This window comes from Toxotes jaculatrix, chromosome 7 (assembly GCF_017976425.1).
Source record: "Toxotes jaculatrix isolate fToxJac2 chromosome 7, fToxJac2.pri, whole genome shotgun sequence".
NCBI lineage: Eukaryota > Metazoa > Chordata > Actinopteri > Toxotidae > Toxotes > Toxotes jaculatrix.
This window is the reverse complement of record NC_054400.1, coordinates 3,601,662-3,622,743: the sequence shown is the minus strand read 5'-3', so window position 1 is coordinate 3,622,743 and position 21,082 is coordinate 3,601,662. Positions and strand designations below refer to the sequence as shown.

At 41.1% G+C, this 21,082-nt stretch overlaps 1 protein-coding gene across 2 annotated transcripts in view; it reads left to right on the top strand.

Moving 5' to 3' along the window:
• The window catches only part of adamts3 (ADAM metallopeptidase with thrombospondin type 1 motif, 3), a 136,404-nt gene that overhangs the window by 76,658 nt on the left and 38,664 nt on the right, over positions 1-21,082 (top strand). For both annotated transcript variants that reach the window (XR_005894322.1, XM_041042857.1), the window contains exons 9-16: positions 1,615-1,758; positions 3,907-4,039; positions 11,114-11,227; positions 11,889-12,034; positions 12,987-13,162; positions 14,053-14,186; positions 15,018-15,141; positions 18,956-19,036. Coding sequence is in view for 1 of the 2 variants with exons in the window: in XM_041042857.1 (XP_040898791.1) it covers positions 1,615-1,758; positions 3,907-4,039; positions 11,114-11,227; positions 11,889-12,034; positions 12,987-13,162; positions 14,053-14,186; positions 15,018-15,141; positions 18,956-19,036 (1,052 nt within the window). In the remaining variant the exon portion in view is untranslated. The remainder of the gene's footprint in view (positions 1-1,614; positions 1,759-3,906; positions 4,040-11,113; positions 11,228-11,888; positions 12,035-12,986; positions 13,163-14,052; positions 14,187-15,017; positions 15,142-18,955; positions 19,037-21,082) is intronic.

Here is a 21,082-nt window from a genome sequence, read left to right as displayed (position 1 = left end):
AATTAGGTTTTTTTCCCCAATAAATATCTGAATGTAAAATTTTGTTATTCATGAGTATTTAATTTTGCATGATATCTTCTGGCTGAACAGAAATCTAATCATTTCTGTTTTGCAAGCCTGTATCAGGGCACATTATTCATGATTTGCATACTCCTTCAAGGAAGTCACTGTTACTAGCTGGATGATTTATCCTCTCTTTTTATCGTCGTTTACACATTCCTGTGACCACAGGTTCACAGGTCCAAGAAAACGTTTAAACTCAGCCATAAATATAATATGAAGGATCATAAATATAACATTTCTCAGTGAAAACAGAGACGCACTGCCTTTTCTTTCAGGTCTGTAACTTCACATGGAAGTTACACACAGATCGAGTCTTAAATGACTCTGTAATTAACTGTAAAGTAAGTTGATTCCAAAAAGTGTGAGCAGAAGCAATGACACGTTTCTCTAATGTCCTGGAAGTGAAGAAATAAATTTAGGTATGTGTTAATTATAAATTTAAATGTCATCCCAACGGAAAAGTTGTGTTGGAAAGACTGATTCCTACCTTCAGACCTGTGCCCATGTGTGGTGCCTCTGAGCGGGGGTGGAATCTTTCAGTCCGAGTGATTCCTTTGTGAGATTTGTGACAACAGAGAAGTTAAATTAATCATCAGCTTCAGTAAAGTGCAGCACGAGTTGTTGTCAGTCACCAGACTTTGTGGATCCATGTAGCTCTGATGATGCAGAATGACAGAAAACAAAATGACGGCAAAGAAAATCCTGCAACAAAAACACTCCTCACTCAAGACACCAACACTGAAAGTAAGCATCTCTTTCAACTCAATGAATATAGCTTCTTACGTCTCATCTGGACTGATGTCTGCTGTATTTCACACTCACAACAAATAGAGCACTTGGCATTCCTATTACTAGAGCAGTATAAAGTCGCCGCTGGCAGGTAGAGAACGATAAAACAGAACAGTCTTTGCAATGGTTTTGCCGGATGAAAATGTTTGTCCTTCGCTCTTTTTTCTGCTCCCTTCGTGGATCACAAAAGGAGAATAAGATAAGATTCTCTTATCTTATCTTATCTTATCTTATCTTATCTTATTCTCCTTTTGTGATCCACGAAGGGAGCAGATTTCTACTTTCTACTTATTGTGCAAAACAAAAAAAGGGTTTACAAAAAAATACAGGACAACAGAGTCATGTGTCCCCAGAGGAACACTAAAGGAATCACATATTTTCATTGTCATGAAATATTTTTGAAATATCAAGGCCATGAAATATCAAGAAAGATTGAAAAGACAAGAAAGAAAAGAAGGAAGGAAAGAAAAGGGAAGATGATAATGATATTGACGCATGTAGCTCACATAGCTCATATAAACATAGTTGTAAGATTCTATAATTGTAGTTAAACAATGTGATAAAACATAAATTTTTACTTAAGCACAATAATTGACTAAACACGTTATTATTTTTCACAGAACAGGATTTTGTCTTATGAATTGGTGCTGTAAAAACATCTTATTCGCTCAAAACTCCTTGGGGATTGGTGAATCTCCCACAGTCTTTGTATTTGAAATTTTGTATTTATAAATATTTGCTTGTCTGTCCCCGTGGGAGCAGGTTGGGCATGGAGCACGACGGCCAAGGCAACCGCTGCGGGGATGAAACAACGATGGGAAGCGTGATGGCCCCTCTGGTGCAGGCGGCCTTCCATCGATACCACTGGTCCATGTGCAGCGGGCAGGAGCTGAAGAGATACATCCAGTGAGTTCATGTTCGCAGTGAAAGTGCACGGCAAAGTGAGTGGGTGTTAAGAAACACTCACTATTTTTATAGAAGTGGTTCGGCTGTGATATATTTTTTAGTTAGTTCTTACCACTGTAGCACATTAACGTGTTGTGTCAGTCGACAGTAGGAAACAGATTGTGGAGTGGGAGCCCAAATGAATGAAGTCAGGAGGTTTAAGGACATAATGTGGTTGGAGAGTCACAGGCACTTATAATAAAATTACAGCTTTGATGAGAAAGCACTCAGAGCTCATACCTCCATCGAGGCAAACCAGTCCAATAAATGGGTTAATTTAACACCTGAAAATATTCAGCAGTGTTTAACCTTGATCTAGACCTGCGCTCAAACACTTCAGTGATAGACAGTCTCAGTTAACATCATTTTTGTAGAATGCCTAACTCCTTCAAGCAAATATCAGAGCTTTGTGAGAGGTTAAATCATACAAAACCTGTGAGTTATGCGTTATGGATAGTTACATTTATCATGTGGATGTAGAACGAGACAGTTTGTCTCCAAAAAGTCACTGGATTTGTGCGAGGTGTTCTTATAATAAATAAATAAATAAATAAGTCACTAAAGGGTCTGAAAAGTTGGCAAACCTAGTGACTAAGTTGGAAACACTGCGTGTAAACGCCCCATGATGACATAATAGAAACTGTTCACTTCAGTTCCTTTTGAAAGTGCAACGGCCAATAGGGAACCTCCCAGCACTTGGCCGGCCGATCAATGGTGTGACTCCATCACTCACATCAGTCAGTCGATGACAAACATGAATGTTTACGGGGCTGGCCAGAGCCAACACTTGCATAATGCACCTGTTGAAAAGCAGAAGTAGCTGAAGCTCGTGCTGTTTCTCGTGGATTCATCTGAATACGCTTCATGTGAAATGTGTTCTTACGTGTAAAACAGCTTCATGACATCTACAGACAGGACGCTGTTAGCAGCCCATATGTGGCTCAGCACATGCATCCACGGCTTGTGTTGGGTTCAGAGGCATCAGATATTTCACTCAGCTGTGAAAGAATCAATTTCTGACAGGGAACGTTCAGTAGAGCATGAACACCAAGCTACTGAGAGGAGATGACAATGGCAATGTGCAGTCAATCGCCATACAGTACTCTGTTTTTAGAGCTGCTCCTGGCTATTATGAGTAGATCCATGGCAGAGAAAAAATCAATGTACGAAGAGTGTTGCTGCAGAATGATAATGGGATCATAAATGTGAAAGCTTTGGTTCTCAAAGGGAAGGAGACCGCTTGATGAGGCAACTGCTGCGGTGAAATTTATGAGATGTTTGAAGTCATTTACACTTAGAAGAGGGACGCATGCTTTGCCTTGTCTGACTCTGAGCAGGGTTTAGCTTTGCCCCTCTCCTCGAAAAAAAAAACAGCTAAGCCGGGATTTAGTGCAGCTGAGCCACTTTTCACCACCTTGCCCCATGTAACCAAATCTGTCGCCAAACTGACAGATAAACACCCGTTGTTACTGAATTTCTCTGAGAGCCTTGTGCAGCATTCAGTTAGAAAGTAGTGAGGTAGCAGTGAGGGAGCAGGAGCCACGTGTGAGCGGCATGTTGGAAAGTGTTCTGCTGCTCACTTAGAGCTGAAATCAAATGTTGAATCCAAGTACATTTAATCTGCTTTAAGTTTTCAAAACATGGCTTGCTTTGGAGGGGATGCCGCCTCAGGGCTCAGGCAGGCTGAACACCGAGCATGGAAATAAAGTTTGAGTTGGATGCAAAATCTTGAAGAGTTCCATAGTCATAGTTTTCCAGAGTTGTGAGGTCAGAAAATACCATGAACTGTAAACACCTTCAAGGAAAACGGTGTTTCTGTTAACAGCAGAAACCCAGAGCAGCTGAATGAGACTATGTTGTTGTGGAAATGTGCATTATTCTAATAACAGGAGCAGATCAGAAAACTTCCTAATAAAATGCAATAAAAAAAAATATACTGACGACCTTTGAAAATTAGGAATAAATGCTAATAAAAGCCTAATTTAAATAAAGGCTTGTTTCTCTCTGCGTTTCAGGTAATTAAATTCCCAGGGTTACTGTTTTGGGTGATGCATTGTATCTGCCTTGTAAATGGCAGCTGTGTCACTCTCTTTTTCCATTTCCTCTCAGCACATACGACTGTCTCCTGGACGACCCCTTCAAACACGACTGGCCACAACTTCCTGAACTTCCCGGCATCAACTACTCGATGGACGAGCAGTGTCGATTTGACTTTGGAGTGGGCTATAAGATCTGCACTTCAGTGAGTACAGCCCATCGGGCTTCCATTCAGCGTGGAGCTGCACAGTGTGTACCCTGTCCCAAAAAATATGCCTGTGAGTGAAGCTCAGTAGTGTAAAAGGAGAAAAGACTCTCAGAGAGCCGACTTTGAATCAGATGTCATCAGACTTTCTCAGGCTTTGGAGTGGAGATGGTACTCGAGATGAGCCAAGCAGCAAAGTTCTGTTGAGCTTTTTGCAGTGAGATGATGATGATGATGGCAGCTTTCCATGAAACACTCTCTTAAATGTCAGCAGACTCATGCGAGCAGGTTCAGACGCCAGTTTAGTGAACACTACAAACAGACATTTGCTTACCTTGCCGCAGGCACACCTGCTATCTGGCTACGTCTCTGCAGATGGCGAGGTGATAAACAGTCTGTCACCATATTCTGTGCATCACCGTGATCCGCACTGGCCCACAATTTATGGCACGATTTCTTTTATCACGGCAGTTAGAATTGTGATCTATCAGGAATAAAACGTTCTTTCACCCTGCAAAATACTGGAGAAGTAATATTTTATCATTTGCTTTTTTTTTTTTAATAGAGAGCAAGTTTTTTTAAGCCTTTTCTTTTCAAAACATTTTCTGATGAGATTTGGTTGAATGTTGACCTGTCGAAAACACAAATAGCTGGTAGTAGTAGGGTTTTTTTTTTTTTTTATTAATCTTTGACTTCTAATGAAAAGAGAAGTTTTTGTTCCAAAACACAGTACAAGCACCAAAAGTGAGTTGAAAACCTCTGAAATTCACAGCACCCTTTGAGGTGATGGTGATGATGTTGATCGTATCAGGCCTCGCAGCGAGCATCATGCCCTTTCAACAAGGCCTGTTTCTGTCATATGAACTTCAAAAACGCTCAAAACGTGCAGGGGATGAGGCGTGTTAGATTGACAGTTTTGGAGAGTGTGTGTACAAGGACTGGGCAGAGACCTTGGTTGGGACGGGGGGGCTCTTTCTAAGATCTTTACTTGATGACTAAGTCAAGGTTGAAATTTCTTTGAAAGCATTTTGAATTTCATCGGACATCTGGTTATCCGGCCTCACTAGGGATGAAGGCTGCACCAGAGTTTTTGTTTGCACTCTGCAAATTACTCTCAAGGTTACTTTCTGGTTTACCCTTTTTGTGTTTTTCATAACACGCTGAACTTGCCAAGACCAGCTGCTGCATAGAAACTTTATGCACTTCTTTCTTCCCTCAGCGGCTCAGGGTTTTATAAAACTCCAGCAGGTGCAGCGGTTTGTTTTGTTGACCCATCCAGCCACCTCGACCGCCTCTCTACGCGGAATAACTATAACTACCTGACTTCCTCCTCTGCTCCCACCATAATTGCTATGGCCACTAGAACTTGCTGTCACTTGAAAGTCGATGCTGTGTATCACTGCTGCTGGATGTGACTTGAAAATAAAAACAATATATGGCTCATAATGAGCTGCTTGCACCCACAACGTTTTGGCCAGTAAAGTACATTTGCTCAACTACTGTACTTCAGTTCAGTGTTGCAGTAAATGTACTTTATTACCTTCCAGCAGTGGTTACCATCCCTCTCACCCACTCTCATCAGTGTGGCCTGAAACAAACACTTCTCTCTGACTTTTGATCTGACTCGCGTAAAGACGCCTGCTGCATCTATACTCAGACGTCCTGCCTCACAAAAGAACCTGATGTTAACTTATAGTGTGTTTACCCTGTAGACTCACCTACTGCAGCCGGCGGGAGCATCTAATGATGAGAAGGGCCAGATGTTTGTTTCCTTTTCCTTTTTAAAACCTCACCCCGTGGGCAGATAATGCACCGGGTGGCTCAGCAGCTAGTACGTGTTTGTTGTCATGTTAATTCAATAATCTTGTACAAAACAGTTTTACATGATAAAGTTCGCTAACTTAAAAAAAAAACAAACAAACATGATCAGTTCACTTCTAGCACCCTGTTATTCCCACGGTCAGGAGATAACAACTGTCTTCACTCCAAACCCTCACCTTGTGTTTAAAACTCCATCCTCAGATAATGACCAAGACTGAAGTAACTTCTATTGGCAAATTGATTTGTCTTGTCCAAGCTAAGGTGTTGTTCAAATTAACAATTGATGTGCGAATCAATTAGGTACTATGGTGAAACAGCGGATTCGTTTTTAGATCTCAAGGCACAGAAAACATCCAGATTTCAGGCCCTTAATGGGCAGATTGTGCGTAATTAACTGGATTTATCCCACAACTCAGCTGGACTGGAGACTCAGAACCTGCCCCGCAGGTGTAAATGTCTGTTTGTGTTGATACTGCAACAGACCAGCAACATTTCTCGCTTCCTTTCCAAGCATATTTGCTGTTGCACGTTAGTTGTATATTAACGTAATTTCCATGAACATCAATGGGCGCTTTGATGTACGCTAATTATTGCTGCATATATTATAGCAATATATGTGTTTTCTTTCGTATGCTAGCACACTTCTGATATTCATCATTTATTTCTATAATAAGGCACATTCCAGTTTGGCTCTGCTCATGTGATGTTCTGAAACTAATTAATCAATCAAAGTAAATTTACAACTGTTAGATGTTCATAATGTCTGTAATTAATAAATTACATTTATTGCTCAACCAAGACATTTTTCGTCTCAGCCCCAGAAACAGCCTATAAGCAGTGGGAAATCACCGTATCACTGCAGACATCTCTTACCTCTGACATTACCATAGTGGAAATTCTGGCAATCACACACCTCATTTTGAATTTCTGAGAGCCGGCAAATTAAACCAACGGCAGCAGGTACTGAACTGATTAAAAAAATCAAAGCGTTCACTCTCCTGTTGTAGTGCTCTTACGTTTCAAACAGGAACCCGACAACAGTGCCTTCTGGGATTTTATGGACCATAAATTGATTCCATCTTGAATTCTGTGCACTGCAGATTTTCTTAACAAAACAGGAGCAACTGAAGCCTCTAAGACAGCAGCACTGCTTTCCTGCTTCCCCCAGCACCTGTGCTGTGATAGTCCCCATCTGCCGGCACTGAATCCTAAAAACATGAGAGGGTTTTGAGTACTCTTTACTTTAAAACACACACACACACACACAGTCACACACACACACACACACTGCAGCACCAGGCTCCAGCAGGTACTTCTAAAGTGCCGTATGTCTATAGAACAGACATCTCCCTATTATTTATTTCCACACTTGTTTCAACATTTTTGCATAAGAATGACCAATAAAATCTGTTTTGTTTCTAACTCGATGAAATCTATTAGTAAACCAAGCTCTTATTGACATTAGTAATCAACAACATAAGTCTCAGGAGTCTGTTTGCCTCATTTTTAGCCCAGCAGCGAAAACGGAGGCTCTTTGAGAGAGCAAACAAAAAGGAAAGGCTGAGGATTTACATTATGCTGATGAAACGTGGCCGTGTCTGTGTAGGATAAAAGTAAATCTAGGATTAGGATATCAGCGTGCAGGTAATTTTTTTGTCCCTTTGTGTACATTAATATCTTCAGAGAATATATGGAGGCGTGTGTGCCTCCTGAGGATTTCCTTGTGAAAGCTGACCTGTATTCAGGTGGTAACTGATATGTTTTCATTAAGTTTCAGGAAAAAGCAAAATTACAGCTTTAGATTTGCACGCCCAGTGTTTTTTATGTCAGATTGGACATTCAGTTTTTTGAAAAAGGAATTCCTACACATCTAATCAGTGCATCACTTTTAAGATTCACTCCCTGCAGACTTTCATCAGAATATGCTCTGATGATACTGATACTGGATGAAAGCGCCGTGTGCAGGGATCTCCCCACCTCAGCAAGTCATTTAGCCTGCTGACTCAAGCACTGTAGTAATTTTGTTTACGTTCACCTCTGTAATAAATTGTCACTAAGTGAGACTATGCTGGAAACAAGCAAACTGATGGCAGCTTCCTGACTGATTATCCTGCTGTTTTAAGGGAAAAAAGACTTTCACATCAGAAAACAAGACTAAATGAAGCATTGTGTCAGGTATTTTTTGGAGTGTGGAGGCTGTGACTCTGCACCGGTTGTATATTTTAAAGCTGTGTTTATTTTCTTTGATTCCACATTTAACCAACCGTGGACTTGCTGAGATTAAAGCATTGACGCGGAAACGCTGATTACTGGTCTGCTGTGGTCAAACACAGAATCACAAAACCACTCACACACACAAACACGCCAAACTATCAGCTTTTGTTTATTTTTCACATCTTGCTTTTACCTCGGGGGGCGTTCCTGTTGTTGAACAACTGAGGTCGGACCCCCCGGTTAGCTCGAAGTGACCGACGTGTATGAGCTGTTTGAGCCCTGGCAGTTTCCAGGGCTCCTCTGTGGCTGCACCATGTAAGCAAAGCAAAAACAGAGCTGCCTTTGGGGTAATGGGAGCCGCTGTACAGCAATTTTGTATCAGAGCCCAGTGGATTGTATTTGTGTCACAGGTTAAAAAGGTTTTTGTTTATTTTGTTTAGGAAAAAAAAATAATAATTCACTCCAGGTAATTGTCTCATGTGTCTCTGCAAACAAAGAGTCACTCGCCTGAGCAACTGAACTGAAGATTGGAAAAGGAGACGCGGCTGCAGCCGACAGTTTTATTCATCTCAGCTGGATTCAAATGCACAAGTGTTTTAGCTATTTGAAGTCCTAATGAATGAGATGGACAAAGGAGGCAATTCTAAATCAGTGACCCCAGTCGAGGTGAACTGAACAACAGAACACTTCTGTTCTGTTGTTACTGGTGTCATGAAATTATTTTACTGCTCAGATAGAAAGAAATTTAGTGGAAGTGAAAACCTGGTTTCTTACACGAGTAACAGCATGTATTCAGGAATTCAACAGACTAATACTGATAATACATTCTGATAATTCCAGGTCTGTCCTCATCTAATGGCAGATTTGACTAGAAAGCACTTAGAGAATCCAAATACATTCAGTAAAATACACCTAATAATAGACTCTGATGCCGATCGTCTGAGGGTCAGGGTTTTTAGTAAGCTTTTAAATCCAGTCCAGGAACATTAGAGATGTGGGCCAAACTTCCTTAAATTTAGCAGAGCTGATGGGTGCAAGTCTTTGTGTTCTGCTCATCTTTGTGCACTGAACAGTGCCCAGTGTCTGTCCAGCTCCAGTGTTCAGCGCTGAAGTAGAAGTTCTTCTCTTTGTACTGAAGCAAAGCAGAAAGCAGTGAGAAGGTTGCTGTGCATGAGTGGTGTGTATTGTGTTTAATTCGAGTTTCATATAATTAAATTAAAATACCCACAAACTGTTGCTCCATCACGGACCCGGTTGTTACAGCCGCTTTGCCGTGACCTGTTTGCCATAACCACAGTCTTTCCCTAACCTTAATTTTAGTGTAGTTGCCATCTGCAGATATTATAGAAACGTTTTTAAAATGTTTTCAGTGGACAGTGGACCAACAGTGCAGTGTGTACAATATTTACAAGAGTTTTGCAGCCAATAGAAAAGCGCACAAGGACAAGGCCAAGCTGCAGGACTGTGGCATGTCCCAGTGAGGGTCGTTAAGATGCTGCTTCCAGAGAAAACAATGGGGGGCAGGTGTTTCGTTTCACATCATGTGGTGTTGTCAGATTCACTGAATGAACACCAACAAAAAGAAAACACTGTATTTGGCTGAGATAGTTACATAATCTTTTAGCACCCTTCAAAACTTAGCAAAGCAGAGATTTTCGGTGTTAGTGCCAGGTTGTGGTGGAAAGATCAGCGACAGTAAAATCAGCTTAGGAAATTAAGTCTTTGCTGCTGCAGCAGCGGCGCTGGGTTCAGTGGGAAAACAAAAAGGGAGAGTAGACTATAATCACACAGAGTGGAAAATAAGCACTGCAGGAAAGCAAGGAAAATTTGTGACCATATACATTTTCAGCAATTTCAACACCGAGCTCATATTTAAAAGATGAAACTATAGAAAAATACGGTTTGTTTAATTGTACTGAATAAAAAGTCATTACGTAATACTGCAGGTTGTGGCACCTATTTCGGGAGTTATTTGATCTGTCCTCATGGTTCTTCCAAGAAGAATAACATCTGCATTGTGAATTAGCTGCAGATGTGAAAGTGTTTCATGACAGAGAGAACAATGTGTCAGACATGAAGATGCTGAAGACTGCGAGCGCCCGTTTATTTTAGGCTTTTTAAATTCTTTTCAAAACAGTGAAGCTCGGTATTTTTTTCATGATGACTTATTCATCACAGAGCAAAGTACGAGTCTAACCTCTCTCTTTTTTCAGTTTCATGATATGTCCTTGGATCCACAGAGCACCTGTTTTCTGATACCTGGATTTGTGAAGCGGCACTCCTCAGCCAATCTGTTGTCAGTTGCACTCTCTATACATCTGGAGCAGCTGAAAGAAACAGCTCTTAGAAGTCATTACAGGGGCTCACGATGTTCACAAAAACCTCTTGGCAACGGGATGCCCCCTGACAGCTGAAAGGCCAATTTTTGTGTTCTCTCTCATCAGCCTGATGTTCTGTTCTAATCCCCCAAACAAATGTCTGCCCACCTGCCTGCCAGGCGAGGTTAACAATAAGCTGTTCCCAGAGAAAACCTTTTCAATCCACTCGGCTGATAGTGGAGCCCATCTAGTCTGTGGGGTGATACCGAGGAGTGTGCCTGTGGAATACTTACAAACCTTTTCTATCAGACTTTAAACATTGTCTTGTTTGTTGTTGTTGTTTTTTTTTTTTTTTTTTATTTATATGAAACTGACTTAAAGCATCATAATCCGCAGCCCTGAGCCTTTATTTGCATATGTGCACAGTGAGTAATAAGGTTCTTGTGCAAACCTTTTCTGAATGTCATAGCTGGAGTTCGTCTTTGATATCAGTGATGTAACACAATGCCTCAGACCAGATGAAAAGAAAGTCTGACAGATGCTGTTATTTAGAGGCCATTTTCCACACTCCACACTCCAAGTTCATTTCTGCCTTTCAGCCTTGGGTTATACATCTCAGTGTGAGCAGCAAAGCTATTTTTCACATGCTTGAATTTCCATATACAGTCTGCCAGCTCTCTTACCTTAACACTGGATGATTTTCCTCTTTTGTGCGTTTTAGTTTCGTACGTTTGACCCATGTAAACAACTGTGGTGCAGTCACCCGGACAACCCTTACTTCTGCAAAACCAAGAAGGGACCACCTCTCGATGGGACGGAGTGTGCTCCTGGAAAGGTGAGTTTGTCTCTTACATATGACACTACAATGCCCAAAATATGTAGATTGAGTATTTTTATTGACTCGTATGTTGTTCCAAAACTAAAAATGGGCAAATGGGCCTTAGTCTGCTGCTATAAAACTCTTCTGGGAAGACTTTTTACTAGATTTTTGAACCTGGTTGCATGAATTTGGTCCCATTCAGCCACAAGAGCATTAGTGAGGTCCAACACTGATGTTGGACGATAAGGTCTGGCTCGCAGTCACTGTTCAGATTCACCCCAGAGGTGTTGGATGGGGTTGAGGTCAGGGTTCTGTGCAGCCCAGGCAAATTTTCCACACCACACTGGGAAAAACATTTCTTTATGGACCTGGAAGGGCCCTTCCCTTAACCGTTTGACACAAAGTTGGAAGCACACTATTGTCTAAAATAACACTGTATTATGTAAAATTAAAATTTCCCTCAAGTGGAACTAAGGCACCTTGCCCAAACTTTAAAATAAAAAAAATAAAAAAGTCTCAGTCCAGAAGTACATAGACACTCTGATCCACATACTTTTGGCCATGTAGTGTTTTTGCATTTTTTCCCAGTATTATCATTTGTTGAGTCCAGAAAGGAGGCTTTTTTTTTTCGTTTGGCTTACATTTCTTCCTCCTCCAACCCTCTCATCTTCTGTAGTGGTGCTATAAAGGTCACTGCATGTGGAAAAACCCTAATCAGGTCAAACAAGACGGTGCCTGGGGCTCCTGGAGCAAATATGGCTCCTGCTCGCGCTCCTGTGGAACCGGAGTTCGCTTCCGGACACGTCAGTGCAACAACCCAGCGTAAGTGACCAAAGCAGCAATGAGATTATTTAATTCTAGGAGGCATCGTGAATAATAGAACTAGGTAGGAATAACAGTATAGTGGCAGTTATAATAATAATAATAATAATTGGATAATTTGTTTTGTTGAGGTCCTTGTTTAAAACCTTGAAGGATTCCTGTCTAATACTGAGACAGAGATTTAGTATGGTCTGAAGCACAGTGATGGCAAATCCACAAAAACACTCTCCCGAGCCTTGTTTTGAACTGTCCTGTGGGCACTGTGTGGTTACAGTTTGAGAAATGACTGGTTTTAATTTACTGTCAAACCAAAATTTTACTTAAAAGAGTACCCCACAGATTTCAAAATAAATAAATAAAGATCAAAATTGTTGCAGCAGAACCAGAGGCAGGTGGGCATCTTTTTTATTCCACATTCTTCTTCCTTGTTCTTCCTCTTAAGCTGTTTAAACATATGTAGTAGTTCTCCAAAAACCTGTAAATACGTTCTTCTTCTCCTTGTAGCAAATATTCTGTGTTTACTGCAAGGTAACTTTAAATAAGAGAATTTTCTCAGCTGTAAAATGGTCAGATTTAAATATTGAAAGGCGTTCCAGACCTGTGTGGTCAAGCATTATTTATTACACATTAAAATATAAGCAGGGTTAATATAAATAATGTAAGCACCTTGTGGAAAAAGGAACTATGATGAATTAATCACGACATAGGTGGGCAATATTAATATATGGTGGTAGTAATGTTCAGTTAACTGCATTTGTAAGACTTGACAATCAATATCTTCATCTGCTGAAGTGTTTAAAGCAGCTTGAGACAACTTACAGGGCTCCAAAGCTTCATATGAGCCTCTCAGCTTTCTAGCGTCACTGTTTGAGCAGGATTTGTTTTCCTGTTCTTGGTTTCAAAGAAATGTCTGATCAGCTCCTCTGATGTTCATCCGTTTCGCCCCCCCCAGGCCGTCCAACGGTGGCCAGGACTGCCCGGGGGTAAACTACGAGTATCAGCTGTGCAACACTGACGACTGCCCCAAGCACTTCGAAGATTTCCGAGCCCAGCAGTGCCAGCTCCGCAACTCCCACTTTGAGTTCCAAAATGCCAAACATCATTGGCTGCCCTACGAGCATCCCGACTGTAAGCCAGAAAAATGTCAGCAGATTGTTTGTTCCAGCATGTGGCTGGTTGTGTTTTTTTCTATGCCAAAAAAGAATAGTGAAAGCTGACGAGGGCAAGGGATCTGGATTCTCACAGCCAGAACAAAAGAGATGTGTTGTGTATTCAGTGCTGAGATGCTCCCAGCTGTTTGAGACCGTTTCTGTGTACTGATCAAGAATTTTTGTGCAGAGGGGACATTTCAAGTATGTTTTGTGCCTGGTTTTATTTTCTGTTTTTAGGTTTTGTATTCTTTTCCTTTGGCCTTCTCCTTTCTTTTTCTTCGGTCTCCCATCACTGTGCCAGTATGCAAAGTCATCCAACCTCAAAATGTGCCCTTTCAGCAAAGGTGACAGGCCACTTCTGTGCAGATATACAGAACCTATATCCTGTTTCCATCTCTATTCTGTATCAGACATTGCTTTTATCTGGCTTCGCTCCATGGAGCTATTTGCCCCTTGTTGCAGCTAAATTGGTCTGAGTTTTGAAAGTCATTCATGTAGAAAAAAGTAAGAAAACCCACAGAGAGAATGCAGGGAGGCAAGACGGTAAAGAGGGAACCCATTGTTCTGTGAAAAGTAAAGAGCTTTTCTAAAGACTGCGGCACTATTTAACAATAAGCCGCAACAGAAAGTCCATGTGGTTTTATACAAGGTCTTTTTTTTTTTGTGAATTCAGACTGTTAATGCAAGCGCTTTAGATTGGTGTGTGTGCACAAAGGAATAATAGTAAAATAGTGGGATTCATCCACATTCTCTTTATTCCAAATGCAGGAAATACTAAATGTGCTTTGTCGTTTCTTATTATAATGTTCCTCCCATTCCATATTCTGGCCTAAATATTTTTTAAGGATCTAATAATCTGTCTTGTAGCCAGCAAGAGGTGCCACTTGTACTGCCAGTCAAAGGAGACGGGGGACGTGGCATACATGAAGCAGCTGGTGCATGATGGGACCCGATGCTCCTACAAGGATGCCTACAGTATCTGCGTGCGTGGAGAATGTGTGGTAAGGATTCGCTTAAGCTACTCGATTCTAGACATATTAAAAACCGAATGAGGTAATCATGCACATTAACGGGCACAGGCTGTTTGAGTTTCAAAAGCTTTGAAGGACTTCATTGAATCGCACGGTGCGATGTTGGTAAACAGCACGATCAGCATCAGGTTCAGCTTTGAACTTGCCTCAATTGGATCCAGCGTGCTCGCTCACAGCTGTTTTAGGAACAGGAATCTTAGAAAAGAGAAGCTTTATAAAGCTGCTTTGATCCATCACGTCCATCGTGTCCTCAGATTTCCCCCCTGAGCAGCACAAATTAATTAGAGTGTCAGCGTACCGCAACGTAAGTAGGTACATGTCATCCTTGCTGCAGCCCTGTTTTCATCTCAGCTTAGCTGCAATTTCATGAAGCATTCAAGTGTTACAGCAGTTTATGTCAAATAACACATCTACAAGAATCTGGCTGCTATTAAGAGAAACAGTTTGGCATCTAAAGGGAAATTATTTTGGTGGGATTAGCCAAATATTTTACCAATACCAAAAAACATGTTTAAAAAAACAAATCTTTAACCTGACAGCAAAATTGGGAAATTTATTTTCCTTTCTTAGGACATGTGAAAAACAGTTTTGGAGTATTAGAAAATCAGCAAATACAGTAGAAAGATTTGTTTTGAGCGGAAGAATCCCAGAAATGTGGCCTCACCCCAACGGAGCTATGAGACAAAATATGAGACACACAAACAAAACAGACTGAACCAGAGTCGTAAGTCACAAAAAGATTCACTTACTGTGTCTGAGAGAGGATGTTACTGTGTGTTTGTTTGTTTTTTTGATCTCCAGAAAGTTGGCTGTGACAGAGAAATTGGCTCCGATAAAGTTGAGGACAAATGTGGGGTTTGTGGTGGGGACAACTCCCATTGCCGCACCGTCAAAGGAACCTTCACCAGAACACCAAAGAAAGCTGGTAAGAATCCACCGAGGCCAGCATGAACACAGTGTCTGCAGATGAATCGACGTTTAAACCTTTTTGGCTATGGTTATTCTCTTTTGTGTGACTTCTTACTCATCCATTACTTTAACTTCAAGGAAACCGGCACTGCTTCCTCTGCATGTGACTTTCCACATAGAATCTGAGTAATAAATGTAGTAAATATCTTGAATTTGCATAAAATATAGGCCTGTAATTTGAAAGGACCTAGTTTGAGGAAATTAAGGGTGGAGTGCAGTTTTTCTCCACCTCTATAGCTTTAATAATAGCATGCAATCCTTTAAGCTCTGATTAAAAAAGGCAAAGTGGCAAGTGCTTAAAAACAGATCTTGATTAGCAGAACAGATTCAAGCAATGATCATGGCACCACACTTCAGTATTCATTTTGGCCTTTCACACATTCTGGTAATATTTTCCGAGCATGTTACTGGCTCTCGTTTGATTTCCTTTTAACATCTGAAAACCAGCCCAGTTAACAAAGTCTGATTTCTGAAAATGAAGATTAGCTTTGACTCACAGTCATTAAAACTGAAGTGGACTTAAAAAAACAACAAAAAAACACTTCCCCTCTTGTAGAGTACTAATTTTGATTCAGTGATAAACTGCACTGAATGTGGCCTGTCACAGCAACACACACAGATTCCACACCTCACATCGTACGCTTGCAGCTGGACTCAAATAAGGAAGCTCAGCACCTTTATTTTCCTGAAATGAGAAAGAGTGAGGGAGCCGGCAGTTGACTCTGCAGTTCATTCACACAGCTGAGAGCAAATACAACCGTAACCCCATGAGCTCATTCACCCTGACTGCAGCAAATCAGCTTTCTCAGCCAACAATTCAGAAAATGACATTAACACCGTTCCTCTGCCTTTGCAGGATGCAGGAGGTGGATGCAACAAACACTTGTGTGTGATTTTGTGAAATAACAAACTGTATGAACTGTGAATATTACAACAGCTTGACAGAGACTCAGTAATGATATTACATTTATGAGCTCTGCTGTTGCAGAAGTAAAGCCAGGACAAACAAATGTAAATGAAAGAGGAAGCCTGCGCGTGATTTCCTGCCTCAGTACTGTGTTCTCCTGGTCGGGGCTCTCAAACTACAGCTGTGTTCTCATTCCACAGTGCAGACTCATTTTAAACAGGTTTTGAGGTGAGCTGGAAGGTTCCTCCTTGACCTTGGAAATGCGTAAGTTATGATAGCATTGAGTATTTTTGAAATGGAAAAGAAAGAAGCCCTGTTGGGTCGTACTGAGATCACAAAAGTGTTTCTGAAATTGCAGCCGCCTCCTGCAGATCTCTGCGTCACTCCTATTCCCTCACGTGCCGAATTTGCATTCGCTGCTAATAAATGAGTCTACGGCGAGGGTGCAGAGCGGCATGGAGGTGTGCTGAGTATCTGACAGCTGTCACAGCCGTCACTCCAAACAGTTGGGTTCATTTGGATTATTACCCTTACTAATTAGCAGAGAACTAATTAAGCCCGACTTTAATTTCTTTATTAATGTAGTTCTTTTTTTTTTTTAAAATCAAATTTGTACGTTTATTAACAATTTATGCTAACCCTTCATTCCAACTTTAATTCAATCCACTTCTCTCGGGTTATCTCCTCTCTGCAGCCAAGCAGGGCGCACACACACACACACACACACACACACACACACACGCACTATGTTATAGCAAACAGAGCTTGGTCCACTTTTGCTTGCCAATACAAAACTCACAGAGTGAGGCAGTATGAAGCTGGAGTGTGAGTAAGTGGTTCATTTTCTATTTTATTATTTTTTTTTTTTAAATGTGTCTTCACGTTAACCATCAGCATGAAAATCATATCTTAATGAATGACAATACATTTACTCGCAACGGTTTCATGATGCCTTCTTAAATCCATTCCTGATTCCAGCCTCAACTGTCATGAATAATTTATCGTTAAATTTTTATTTAAGGGAAGTGATTTTATTAAGTCGAGAGAGAGCTTCCGAGAAAAATGGAAACGGGCGTTTCTAGAGCCTGGACATGATGATGGCTTCATCAAACCGTGGCAGAGTGCACTTTGTTGAAAACTGTGATCAGTCCTCCTTTATTTTTTTTTCTAACATCTCACTCTCATCTAACCACTCACCTTTTTTAACAGGGAAACAGTTAAGCAAGAGAGCCCAAAAAGAAAGCCCTTTGTTGGAAAACACAATATGCAAGTATCCAGCGCCACTGAATCCCTCACAGACTCTTTCCTACCGTTTTCTGTTCAGCTTCTAGTGCAGATGGATGCCTAACGTTGTAGACACCTAGAGACATGAATGAAATAAGCTGCTGCTTCTTCTGTTCCTTTGTTACTAATTAAGTGTCTGTTTAGGTCTGACTCTACTGTAGTAGCTGTCATAGGCTCATTATACAGTCAAGTCTCAGAAACTCTGGAAGAAATTGTTTTTTTGAAATTGTGGTCATTTCATGTAAATGCCTCTCGAGCAGCTGCTTCGATTGCCTAACAAACTAACTTTGAAGTGTCACATGAAACAAATCTGCAGACATTTTTTGGAGGCAGTCTAGGATGTTGTTGGCCACCTAGCAGCTGACTGATTGAACCGAAACTGGCACACTGATGCTCGGCTCAGCCCACGCATCAACACTCAGAGGGTCTTTTTATACATGTAGTTTGTGAGCTGCATTTTCTATCAGCCTACAAAAACCTCAGATTGCAATTTCTGCTGGTTCTGAAATTGCCTGCCTCAGAAGTGAGAGGGCATCTTTCGCCATTTTCCAACTGTTAGATTGCAGTTTATGTCTTTAGCAGTAGCGGTGGCAACAGCATCTGTCGCTCTGCCACCTGTTGCTACCTCATGCGACCCAGCAACAGTGTGCCAGTAGAATTTATAATCACCTTAGCGCCGGCGCTACATCTGCATCAGGAGGCCCCAGACTGCTGGACCTGCCTGTCAAATCTCGGGGCGAGTAATTACACCGCTGCCGTTCAGCCACGGTGATTGGCAAGTCTCAGCCTACCAGCGAAAACAGTTGCCTACTCATCCAGTGTTAGTTCCTTCTGGTCCCTGCTATGCTAATTAAATATGCCTCCGCTGTAGGTGATGTTTTTGCAGAGGGACAGTGAGGCGGTGAAATGGAGAGGAGGGGACGAACTGTGAGACTAACTAACTGATTCATCTCATTTTGAAGGGAAGACCAGAGGAGCCTTTTCTTTGCCCAAAGGAGCTCGAAATGTGTTTTTAAATGAAACAGAAGACTCTAGAAATGTACTGGGTGAGTCACAAAAGGTTTGTAAGTGGTGGACATCCCTGACAGAAGGAGACTTTGCTGCCCTATAGTCCAAAAAAACTATTACCTGTGCCTTATTGAAACATGGCCGAAGGCCCTTATTCATTCACATCCTGACTGCACATAATCAATATGAACACAAAGGAAGGTAGCTGCAGTTCACTTTGAAGACTTCCTTTCATGATCATAAGTTGTGTAATAGCCATACAAGGATATATTTTTACAGGAATCCTTTGATGACACAGCAGATGGATATGAATAAACCTTTATGGCCTGTTTCAATAAAACGTCTACCTGCAGGCTTCTACAGCGAGGGGAAGGCCGACATAGCGTTTTCTGTTTTCCTCGAACTTCTTCAAACTTCTGTGTAGAGCAAAGTGAACAAAGACTTCTGAAACATGAGCGATGTCCACCTCTGCAAACAAACGGATTATTTCTGTACCTGCTCAACTTACCTGTCTCTGTCTTATCTTTCCTAACCCCTCCCTTCTGCTTCCGCTGCTACAAACTTGGCAAAGGTTACCTTAAGATGTTTCTCATTCCTCCTGGAGCTAGACATGTGATCATCCAAGAACATGAGGCCTCCCCTCAAATTCTTGGTAAGTGTGACTTCATAACACGAACACACGTATGCACGTATGAACACACGGGATCCCTAAAAATAGCTCGTCACCAGCTTCCCCATGTCTTCCTGGAAGACTAATGGGAACATACGCAGTAAAATCATAGATTACAGACTTTACATAATTTATTCCCTGTCACTTCCCAGGCTGAGAAAATGAGTCTTCATTTTGCTCATTCATTATTCATTAATCTATTAAAGAGAGATTTCTAGAGTAGTGGGTTCTCCCTCCACTGAAAGAATTGCTGTGTATTTTTATTTTTTTATTTACACTGAGGTGGATTCAGTCATAGTCTAGCACCATTTTTCATAAGCAGAGTAAGAGAAACATGGAATAAAACAGCATGAAATACAGTATCTTCATATTTCAGAACAACCTCTGCAGGATTCACGTCTGGAACATTTTGAACAGTGGCACAGAGTCAGAGGAGTCGGGCTGGTTTTTGCAAATGCACAATACTGATAAATGTTTATGTTCAAAAAGCTCTAACAGCCATAGGAACTGTGTCTGTTTTTTGTTGAGAGCAGGAGAGGAAGTAGCGTGACTGAGGCCTCGGAGCGAGGAGGTCATTAGTGCTTGGATTGGTCGGTAAAATGTCAGCTCTTACATGGGAAGCCGTCTTATTTAATCGATAAATATGAAATCTATATAATCGGGACAGCAGTCCAAAGCCCCAAGAGATTCAGGGTTACTACACGAGTAGTCAGTTGATCCCATGCTAATATAGAAATATTTCTTAATTCAGCTTTTAATGAACAAATACAACTTATCAAACCTTCAGTTTGGAAAAAGTACCTCAGCATCCATCTAAATGTAAAGTACGAATGTGAAAGTTTTGAAAAACAAAACGTCAGAAAAGTAGACAGAAGTTATTTATTCCCTGCAAACAAACCGTAGAATATCTGGATCTCTATAAAGAACTTGTCAGACGAATGATTGAAAGCATGAAAGAGGTGGCTAATCTTTTTGTTTCTTGTTTTGCGAGTGGCCCGGGGAAAGCATGATTTATTCAGCGTTCACGAGGTCCACAGGTCAGCATCGATCTCCTCAGCCGGAGGCGGTGTGTTTTTCAAAGAGCTCTGTGAGATTAACATTTCCGCTTAAGTCACTTTTCTGACACTCCTGTCCTGAGCAAAAAGTAGGAGGAGAGGAGAAGTAGGGAAAAGTCCTACATATCTAACAGAACAAGAAAAATCCTTGAAATAACGGGGTTGTAAAAAAAAGAGTAAAAAGTAAAAACATACAATACACACACAATCACACATACAGCTTTTATGAAAGTAGCCAAAAAACTCTTTTCTTTGCTTTGCTTCATCTAAACCCCAGTGTTTCAGTGAATGAGCCTTTAAACATTTTTTGCGACAAATTCCCAAGTGGCTGTTTTCAGATAAAACAAAAGCTAACGCAGTTTGTTTAGTCAGTTTTTGACAGAAAAAGGAGACTGACTGACTGACTGACAGACAGACAGACAGACCGACCGACCGACCGACCGACTGTTCGCTAAGCCTTGACTGTTGCCTGTTTCTGTTCTGGCACAGCACATAACTGATTATGCAGATTGACAGTTTGAAAGTATGGGAATGTTTTTTAAACAATGGCGTCTGAGATTTCACACAAAAATATCTAACAGCCGGTTTCATGTTTCTACTCAATGATCACAGATTTTGCCAACTGAGCCGTTTTTATCTGCTGTAGTTAGGCTACTTAATATTCTATGAGCTGGTTGAAAACATCCCCAGCTGATGATTTAAAACAAAAGTCCCTGTAAAAGAGTCTCAAACATGCACGTGATGACATCTATGTACAGACATGAGATAATGGGAAAGAATCTAAAGCTTGAGCTCGTCACCGACTGTTTGTCTTTCACTGTCACACATTAGAAGAAGATATTTTTCTCCTCTCTGAGTGTAACTGTTATGTGATTAAAATCAGGCGTTTATAGAAATCGCTGATTTGCCTCAGCGGGCTTTGAAACTGAACACGTCAGTAAGAACAGAAACAGTCACTTTCTACTTTGCATGC